General features: G+C 36.5%; 1 protein-coding gene and 1 non-coding gene across 2 annotated transcripts; one reads left to right on the plus strand and one right to left on the minus strand.

Annotated features, from left to right (window-relative positions):
- Positions 1-875: 875 nt before the first annotated feature.
- Positions 876-947, plus strand: TRNAQ-CUG (transfer RNA glutamine (anticodon CUG)). The gene has a single exon. It is a non-coding gene; the product is annotated as a tRNA-Gln (tRNA).
- Positions 948-1541: 594 nt separating this feature from the next.
- On the minus strand, positions 1542-7244 carry LOC131005345 (probable LRR receptor-like serine/threonine-protein kinase At2g16250). The gene is made up of 4 exons (XM_057932266.1): positions 4522-7244; positions 3412-3540; positions 3143-3165; positions 1542-2567 (listed from the first exon to the last, which is right to left on the minus strand). The coding sequence occupies exons 1-4, from the start codon at positions 6471-6473 to the stop codon at positions 1945-1947; spliced, it is 2727 nt and encodes a 908-aa protein (XP_057788249.1). The 5' UTR covers positions 6474-7244; the 3' UTR covers positions 1542-1944.
- Between the last annotated feature and the right edge of the window lie 3085 nt (positions 7245-10329).

Consider the following 10329-nt stretch of genomic DNA (forward strand, 5'->3'; position numbering starts at 1 on the left):
AAATAATAAGTTAATGAATTTCCTTGTTTTGTAATTTCTCTAGTTTGGGAAAAATTCCCTCTATTTATTACTCGCTTCGTTTCTCCAAATAACTTTCTATTTTTCCTTTCTGAATCGTCCCCTAAATAATTTTCTATTCATTTTGGAAAACAATCCATCACTAATAATAATTCATTTAATTTTACTTTCACCGCTCCCAATATATATATATATATATATATATATGTTAATTATTATAACACATTTTCATCACTTTTAATATTATAATATTTTTTCACCACTTCTAATATACTCAACAATTTTATCTTAAAACCAGTGCTCCTCATTCCTAAAAAGTTAGACGGAGGAAGTATTTCACTTTTTTTTGTTGGAAGCGAAAGAGTGGGATCGATAAAACATCGTCCGTGGATAGAGAAAAACCAATCCTTTCAAAAGAATTCACTTTCTACTTGAAGAATGACAAATATCATTTCAAATTCATAAAATTGCTATAAGGTCATGGCATTGCAAATTTGCAATGAAACGCTAAAATATACAACTAATAATTGGAAATCGACATGTCTAGCTTTCTTTTTGGGTAAAGTATGACAAATATGATAGATAGTACATTTATAATTAGATATCAATTATAGTCTTACTACAATATGATTTTGTTTTTTGGTGTTGGATATTACACAACGTGCATGATATTGGATAATTGGAGTTTTCTAATTTTGCTCCATAATTGTCAGCTTAGTGTAGTATATAAGCATCAACGTAACAACTAATGTTGCACGTCCTATTTAATTTATAATACAAGAGAAATGGTATAATAACGAAAAATATGTGAAAATAGTAAACAACAAAAAATATTTAAAGATCATTTATTCCAAATTGGTCCTATGGTCTAGTGGTTAGGACATTGGACTCTGAATCCAGTAACCCGAGTTCAAATCTCGGTAGGACCTTTTTTTATAACATCTCATATTATTTTCATTTAATAATGAAACAACATTTTTGTTTTTGAAACGAATAAATAATAACTGAAACGATATTACTCAAACTGATAGAAAATGTTAGTCCTTTTGCTTTTGCAGCATAAGAATCAACTTCTAACTTACAAAAAAAAATTATTCTCCCATTTCCCTCGTCGATGTGAAATGAAAGAAAATTACAATCCCCTTTTATCTATATAAGTTTTTAAATGCTCACTACGAGTAGCACTGCATTATAATCTAAGCTGTGAGCGTGTTTCCTCAAAATATATTCACTTTGCTTACGAAAATTTCAAATACGTGAGTTTTGTGTGAGATATTTTTTTGCTGTGAGACGAATCAAGATTCAAATCCATATCTAAATTCATTTTTGGTTACATATTGTTATTATAAATACCAACTCGATTACAAATATATGCTGTTAAAACATAAATTTAGATGCGGATGTTGAGCATCTGGCAATGAAATAATCTTGCACAAGTTATATGATTTCGATACATCTGCCAAAAACATCTAGAAGCATCCCAACCAACATCTCATTCAAGATCCCCTAAAACACACGAGAAATAAACAATCACAATAATCTCGATTCCAGCCTTGGATTTATGTAGGCCAAAAAATTGTAGTTGGTTCTTTTCTCCTCCCAACTTCTAGGAGCAATTAATTTACAATTCACCAAAAAAAGACCAATGTTGAAAGATGTAACTTACATAAATAAAAACAAAAAAAAAATATATGTGGTTTTGTCTACCCAGAAAGAAGCCTTCAAACATACAAAGAACCACAACTACCCAACCCCTGCAGAGAGAGAGAAAGAAGAGAGAGAAACTGTGCCTAAACCTGCAAACAATTGAGCAACAAAAAAATGGTGGGTTGCCAATGCCACCCCAAGGCAGAGGAGAATGTACATGGGGCAACACATCCACGTTATTGCCAAAGAATCAACAATATAACCTCCGATTTCCGAACCCTAATCCTCGTTCACTCTCCTCCCGACGTCGACATCCTCTTCGTCTAAAGGTTCCGGGAATATCTCCTTCGAGTGCCGCCTAGCCGAAGACGAGTGCCCGTTGCCGTCGCCGTTCGGGCCACTCCCTTGCGACCCCGTCGTCCCCGACTGCTTGAAACTACTCGTGCCTTCGATCTTCTGAGCGGCCGGTATGTTCGCCACGTCAGAAGAGCTGTGCCGCCAGCTGCCGAATAGGGCGGCGTTCCACGACCCTCTTGACGAGGCGGTCCTCAGCCGCTCGGAGCCCGTGTTGTCCTCCCTCACCACCTTGAGAGGGTTTTCTAGGGCTTTTAGGATGTATCGCATTAGCGGCCGCCTCGTGGGCTTCGGGTTCAGGCAAGACCTGGCGACGATCGCCATGGCCCAGACCTCCTCGAGTAGATCCTCGTCTATAATCAACGATGGGTCCAGGATGTTCGTAACGAGTTCCTTGTCATATATGCTGATGTAAGGCAATGTCATTTCCAACCAATCCTTCATGGCCACATCCGAGGACGAGCTGATGCCCAGCTTACCGGTGACGAGCTCGAGCAAAACTTTCCCAAAACAGTATACATCGTACGCGCATATTGCGTTCGGCGTACCTGGCCATCGTTACACAAGAGATTCAGATGATAAAACTAGAAGCATATTAAGGCGTTTATCAAATTTACTACCACAACATGCACTTACTACCAACATTATCATAGCATAATGATCATAAGAGCACTACATATGTATGTAATGACACATAATTCATTGTCAAATTTGCAAAGCTTTTACTTTTGTTCATCATTTTTAGTTCAAAAGCCTCAAATAAACATTTTAAGTTAGTATAGTCCGTACATATTTCATTACAAAATCCATAAAAATAATTAAAGAGGGGAAACCGCCGGTTTATGGTTAGGTATCAAAAGCATCCCCGATAACAAGGTCAGTTTCGGTTTCACCTCCGAAGGTTGCCCAAACCAACTATTGAATTTAGTAGTTGACCAAGAACGAAGTCTAACCCGAGCAGCCAAAACAAAAAAACAACGACAAGGAACACCATTAAACTGTTCTTATAGTTTTGCAGAACCCACGCAGTATAGGAGGATAGCATACAAACACAGAGAAACTAATGAAGAAAAGGAATAAATAAATAAATAAATAAATAAATAACCACAGAAATTAGATGTACCTGAAGCACCTGAATCCGACGTCCTGCACAAAGGGAAATAAAAGGTCAGAACAGTGTAGCAACACAGCAACGACTAAATCACACCACCATTATTAAAAGCTATTTTTTAAGTTACTAATCCTAACTTCATATTACAATATGAGCCAAACCTAATAGACATTTAAGATAATAATAGTAATTGAAATGATATCAAAAAGGATGATGATGCATTGACTTGTCTATACTATAAAATGAATCCAGCGCTCGGGATTGCAAGAGTAAGTACTCACTGTGGCAAGCGCAGCAACCTTGTGATCCGATTCTGATGAATTTCACCTTCTTGAGCACAAACCTCACTCAAACTTCCAAATCGTACTTCAAATTTATCATCAAGAAGGATGCTACTGGCTTGGACATCCCTTAAAAAATATAAAAGAGTATGGACAGTTATAAATTTGATCATTTTTTAGAGAGATTATGTAGTGCAAAATTTCCTAGAGTCAGCACTAGCAATATTCACACTCATCAACTAAAAAACGTAGTCTTGAAAAATTGTATATCCTCTCTTGTTCGGTCTCCTTTTCTACTCATTTATGCAGAGTGTGTGGTTAAAGAAATTTATACACAGATGACACCCAAGGCACCACTAAATCATCAAGAAATGTAAAACAAATAATGGAATAAGGGTAAAGTTTGATAGAATTATAAACATATACAGCCACCAAGATAAGCATTTGTATCCAAACGATAATTAGTACAATAACAGCATTAACTCTTAGTTTCCTGGAAAACTCTCTGTCTCTTTCTCATTTAGCCAACTTTCCAGTTGGGTATGGCATTCAGATTAATTCAAGTCCATTTAAGGAAATAAGCTAAAACAACGGTTGACATAAATGAGTACCATCTTAAACTGGATTCGAACAATCAATCAAATACCAAGACAGAATGAGATACTAAACAAAATCTACACCTTTTATAAATGCCAAGTGGTGAATCCTACGAATTTGTCCAGGTTCAAACCAGGCAGTTATTTGTGTGGATTCATACATTTCACAAAGTAAATTCTTAGTGACTTAAATATGATATGAAATGTATCAACCATGTTCCTATTCTCAAAACAGCCAACTGCTCTTCTGGTTAGCCCATCTATGTGAATTCATTTTTCAACGCGTGGCACCAAGCTGACATACAAGAAAATAAAATAAATATTCCGCTGCGTTGTGTTTTTGGCAGATAGCTCTGTCACTCATTTAATTCGCATTAATCAGCAACCATTGCACTTCCAACATGAATATCCACATGCTACGAGTTCAAGATTGGAATTCTTGTTAAAGGAATATAAAATGTAAGGATGATAACGCAGTTGGGATGTGGATAGACATGAATGAATCGTAAAGTACCTGTGAACAAGTGGTGGAACACATTCGTGATGTAGGTAACAAAGACCCTCTGCAGCTCCAATCGCAATTTTGAGTCTGGTTATCCAATCCAGTGACTGTAAACCATCTTCTGAATCTGTTTTCTTGAATAAAGAACTAGACAGGTCCCCGTTTGGCAAGTGTTTGTAAACAAGAAACTTCTCGTTCTCATTCTCCAAGCAATGCCCTAAGAGGGGTACCAATCTAGGATGGGAGATTCGGCCAAATAGGTCCAATTCCGACATGTAAGATTCCTTTTTGACCGATGAATCCAAAACCACCTTCTTTACCACTACATGAATCCCACCTTCAAGCATTCCATGGAAAAGGTCGCCCGAATGGCCATGCTTCATTAAATTAGCATCATTGAATTCACCTGTGGCTTGGAGAATCTGCTGGTATGTAAATGCATCTCCAAGATTCGAAAAATTCAATGATGCGCCAGGTGGAGGAGGGCTTCCACCAGCTGGAACTGGCCCTACACTAATATCTCTCTGGTTAGGCGTGCCACTCTTGCGCTTGCATATAATGCACAACACAATGATAAATATAACAAGTGCCACGAGTCCAACACCTCCAAACACAGAAGCCAAAATGACAGCTTTGTGATTCTTCTTGTCGGGTTTTGGAGGAGGCGAAGGAGGGGCGCTCGGCTCACCAAAATTGTCAAATACCAAATTTCTCTCAGCATAGAATGTGGCACATTCCATCCTGCTCCTCTGACTAGTCGCATTTCTGAGGCAGTTCGTGCCAAGTGACGTGCTGCCACGTGCAGATACAGGAACCAGACCCTCGAAATAATTCCCTGACATGTCAATAAAATCGAACCGCCTAACTACAGGTGTACTAATATTTCCATAAAACAAATTGTGAGAGATGTTAGCTACGGCACTACTAGTACTATTAACTCTTGCACTGACATTCATTGGCAGCGTTCCGGTGAAGTTATTCACGGACAAATCAAGGACTTGCAACAAGGGAGACGACCACAGCAGATCAGGAACGCCACCATCGAAGCCATTCCTGCCCAAAACCAAAAACTGCAGGCGAGTCAAAGCAGGCAACAAATTCTCAGGCAACTGCCCCGAGAGCAAGTTGTCCCCGACTATCAACCGTTGCAAGCTCCTCAGACCCCTCAAATCTAGGGGCACAGACCCCGACAGAGAGTTGAATCCGAGATCAAGGTCAACCAAACTAGAAAGATCACCGAGCTGTGGAGGTATCGAAGATGACAAGCTATTCCCCGAGAGATTTAGAACCCTCAACATCGACAATGTCCCAATCCCAGGAGGAATCTCCCCAGACAAATGATTCAACGACAGGTCCAGCACGGTGAGGTTCCGGAGATCACCAAAAGCCACCGGAATCAAGCCAGTAAGTGCATTCCTAGAGAGATCAAGCACAGACAGCCCATCCAACTGGCCTAAACTCATGGGAAGGGCACCATCAAGAGCGTTGCTAGAGAGATAGAGCTCAACTAAGCTACTCAAATTGCCTAAAGTTGATGGAATTGAGCCATTGATCAAACAAGACCTAAGATCAAGCACTCGTAAGGAGGCAACCCCCAGCCCCAGCCACTCCGGAATCGGGCCGGGGAGGGCGAAATTTGAGGCGTTGAACGACGCCAAGAGGGTCAAATTCCGAAGGGCATCAACTGAAAATCGAGGGTTTTGACTTCCCCTCTTAGTTCTCCTGAACCCTGAGATGTTGATTCCCGAAACGCTGCCGTTGCTGCATTGGATACCGACCCAATTAGTGCACGGGTCGGATTTTATCGGCCACTCCCTAGTCCTCAACCCTAATGAAGATCTCAACTGAAGCAGAGCCAATCTCTCCTGCCTAGAAATCAGGAATTGCTGCTCAACTGTGCAACCAAACAGCAAAAACAACAAAGTTGAACAAATGTAAACTACTCTGCTCCACCGATCCACCATTTCTGCTCAAACCTCATGGAGCTTCACGAGAAATTTTTCCTCTCACATTCATGCGCGTGTACATACATTCAAGCATCGTTTGCAAGTGTAGGAAGTCAGGAATTGTGCGCGTATGCATTTTGGTCTAAATCTTGGCGGGCATTCGAGAAAAGCTACGATAAATAAATGAAGAAATAAGCTTTGTTGGGGAGCTCACCTTTATGGATGATGAGAAAAAGTGAATCCGAAGAAGTTGTGATGTGATTCTCCCCTTCAGAGCTCTATAGTATATTCTTTTCACTTTCTCTCTCCTGATTGTCTTCTCCTCTTTCAGTTTGCTTCAGTCGACGACGGAGGAGAGAGAAAGGGGATTTAATATAACAAGTCAAATCGTTTGGGTTTTAGGTGGGGAGAGGAGAAAATCGGGTTGTGATTTTACTGAAATGCAGAATAGTCAGTAATAGTAATGGATAGTCTCTCTCTCTAATTAACACTGCTGCGCAGTAAAAGCTTTCCTTTTTCTTTTCTCTTTATCTCTTTCTCTCTCTTCAACTTTGCAACACTCGCCGGCGGTGCCTGATACAGCTTCTGACGGGTCGGGTCGTGTTTGAATATGGATCGCGAATTCGGATTCCGAGACTAAGTGTGCTCGAGACGACGTCGGATGGATCTATACCTTACTGCGGTGACTGAGCTTCTTCGGCCACGAATCATTGTACTTTCTCGCTCATGTAGTTGTGCATTTGATGCTCTTTAGATTTTTCTTTTTTGGGTTTAATGAAATTGGAGTTCCTTTTTATTGTTTTGTCTAATTTTTGTCAATTCTAAGATGGCTTTTAGATTTGATTTATTTATTTATTATTATCATTATTAATGTATAGAACAAATGTACACGCAATTGCAATATTAGTTTCAACAAAGTTAAACTAAAAACATTACTAGAAGTTTTGGCCAGAATAAGACATCGTAGTTGATAGGTTAGTTAAAATTGGCTCGTGTCGATCATTTTGTTTCTTATTTCACTACATCCTTGCCCGTTTTTATTTTTTATTTTGATTGAATGACTATAATCTATTTGAATCTTCAAAAATAATTAGAAATTTTTCTTGATAAATATTACACATTTAAGATATGTCAATTGGTAAGACTAAAAATAATTCACAAAGACTTGGGTAATAGTGTTATTTATAAGGTTCGAATCAAGATACGGGTGGTTCGGATCAGAGTGCCGATTAGGATCTAAGTGAGAGTGTAATCCGATTGTACGGTACACTCGATTGTACTCACGATCACCTCAAAATAATTATATATTAAAGTACCATACAAGACTAAAAATAAAGTAAAATCAAAAGTGAGAGTACGACTATTCTTTTTAAGATATGTCAATTGATAAGTCCGTTCATCATTAGAGTTGTCTATTTACGATAAACACGTTGGTACAAAAACTTGAGTACTTAATTAAGTTTGAATTAATCATAAAAGGACTATTTTTTTCCCAGAGATTTACTAATGAGACGCAAACAATACATCAAAATACTAACTATACTAGCGTAGGAATGGATCTTGAAAAATATAATATATATATATATATTATATATATATATATATATATATATATATATATATATATATAGTAAATGAATCATATAGATAATCTTTCCCTAGATAATATATAGATTCAAATTTGGATCATACATTATACTTATGTAGACATAAAAAAGCAACATGTGGCAGAGACCAAAAAAACTCGAAGATGTATTATTATCTTTTAAAAATATGATGATTTGGGGTTTTCTGCATTTTTTTAATTTCTTAATGTGTTTTTAATATTTATACTGTTGAACATAAATATATATGATGTTACATATGAATATGCATAATATTGCATACAAATAAGTATGTATAAGTCTTAATCTATTGCCATCAATTATAGTTCATATTTTCTCTTTATCCTACGGTGTGTTTATCTATTATGGGTGGTGGTGGTGTCGTTGGTGTGTACGATGCAAAGGGTATAAAGACGACGACAATGGTTGTGTACTGCTCATGTCGGCCAAAGCAAGATTTGGTCTGATGACGATGACGTTAGACTACTGTTGGTTGTGAGTCGAAGGTGGGCCAATGACGCTAAATGGCGGCGGCCAAGTCAGTTGTTAGAATAAATTGTTCGGTGGATAATAGAGATGAGGAGCAGGCGATAATAGTTGCACATCTTGCACTGGTTGTCATCCCAAAAAATAAAAATATGTCATACATAAAATTGTTTGAACACAATATGCATATAGTTAAACACAAATATTCATAAATTTGAGATCCTCGTGAATTTAATGATACACCTGTTTTTTTTTTAATTATTAATTCATATTTTACCCCTCTATATTTTTGGTACTAGAAGACTCTATCATGTATTGTATTTTTAATGTGTCACATAAATAAAATGTGTAGTTTAAATTTAAATCTATATATTATATCGAGATTGAATACTACAAAAATTCAACCTATAGATAGTGAGCTAAAATTAATATATATTGGATATTTGACCTAAATATCGCAGCTAAATTGTCTGGACACAATTTCACTGTAGCCTCTCTTTTTTTTGTTGAGGTGGTCAAATTAATTATCTTATCTTACAACATGCACCGATAATCCCACGAAATAGAAAATATAAATATGTTTCCCTATAAAAAAATTATCAAGAAGTTGCTATTAAAATTTTCATTTCAATTGCACGGTTTGAAATAGAAAGTTATTAAATTTTCGAGAAGGGTGTTACTAAGTTTTTTGGACTTCAAATAATTGCCAGCTAAGTTACTGGTGGTGCTGTAATTATGAGCAAAGATTAGGATTCTCTTTATTTATTTTACGTTAGAATTGTTTATTTACCAACCAGAAATTGCATTAAAAATCAGTTGTAAAGCTGTAAATCAGGCAATCATACTTCGCAATAATTATTACCTCTCATTAACAATTTCACAACCGTTTTATACGAATTATTGGGTGGAAATTTTATGGCAGACATTAATAACGTTAAATGTTCTCGATATTTATACATGCTTACCTATTTTTTTTTATTTTTTTTGGAGGCGAATACCTAATTAACTAACTAGAACCAAAAAAAAAAACAAAGGAAATGCGCGCGATTGAACATGACGCTAATCTGATTCAAGTATGCAATATTTAATACTCATACTACAAATATGCATATATAGATTTGATAAAATAAAATACTATTTTAAAATATAAATTAGTGAAGATTTACAATGAATTCATCGCTTCGGCTTTGTTGAATAATTTCGTAATTCTAAATAAGTTTGTAGTATAATCTTAATCCAATATATATATAGGTGTATGTGTCTGTGTGACATATTATATATCCGGTGAATGTATATAAAAGTATATTTTAGGCGTAGGTGTGACAGGAGTATATATATGTATAAATGTATAATTCCCATTTATAGGAGGTAGCTGGACAGCATCTCCAACTTGAAACAAATATTCATAATTTTATCCTACGAAAGTAACACTTCATATATAATATTAATCAATAAATATATGGTTTCAGAAAAAATAATTTATCAATACATAGCTACTAGTAGTTTATTGCAATAGTGCAATTCTTTTATGTGTATTGATAGTTCTTTTATTTTTGTTGGTGGGTAGAAGGTGGAAATCATGTGAGTGTTAATAAGTTAAACACAAATACTCATGTGCAATCGATTGCACCGTGTAATTAGTTTTCAGAATGATACTATTTTATTTGGTAAATGACACTTGAACATTTTCGAATGACACTATTTCAACATACAAATGACACTCTTCAAGTGTCATTTGTATGTTGAAGTAGTGTCATTCCGAAACCAATTGCACGGTGCAACCG

This window comes from Salvia miltiorrhiza, chromosome 1 (assembly GCF_028751815.1).
Source record: "Salvia miltiorrhiza cultivar Shanhuang (shh) chromosome 1, IMPLAD_Smil_shh, whole genome shotgun sequence".
NCBI lineage: Eukaryota > Viridiplantae > Streptophyta > Magnoliopsida > Lamiales > Lamiaceae > Salvia > Salvia miltiorrhiza.

Coding starts and splice junctions, on each gene's coding strand:
- LOC131005345 (XM_057932266.1), bottom strand. CDS start 6,473: ATGGTGGATCGGTGGAGCAGAGTAGTTTACATTTGTTCAACTTTGTTG. Junction 3,541..4,521: donor GTTCCACCACTTGTTCACAG/GTACTTTACGAT, acceptor ATATTTTTTAAG/GGATGTCCAAGCCAGTAGCA. Junction 2,568..3,142: donor GTCGGATTCAGGTGCTTCAG/GTACATCTAATT, acceptor AACGATGGCCAG/GTACGCCGAACGCAATATGC.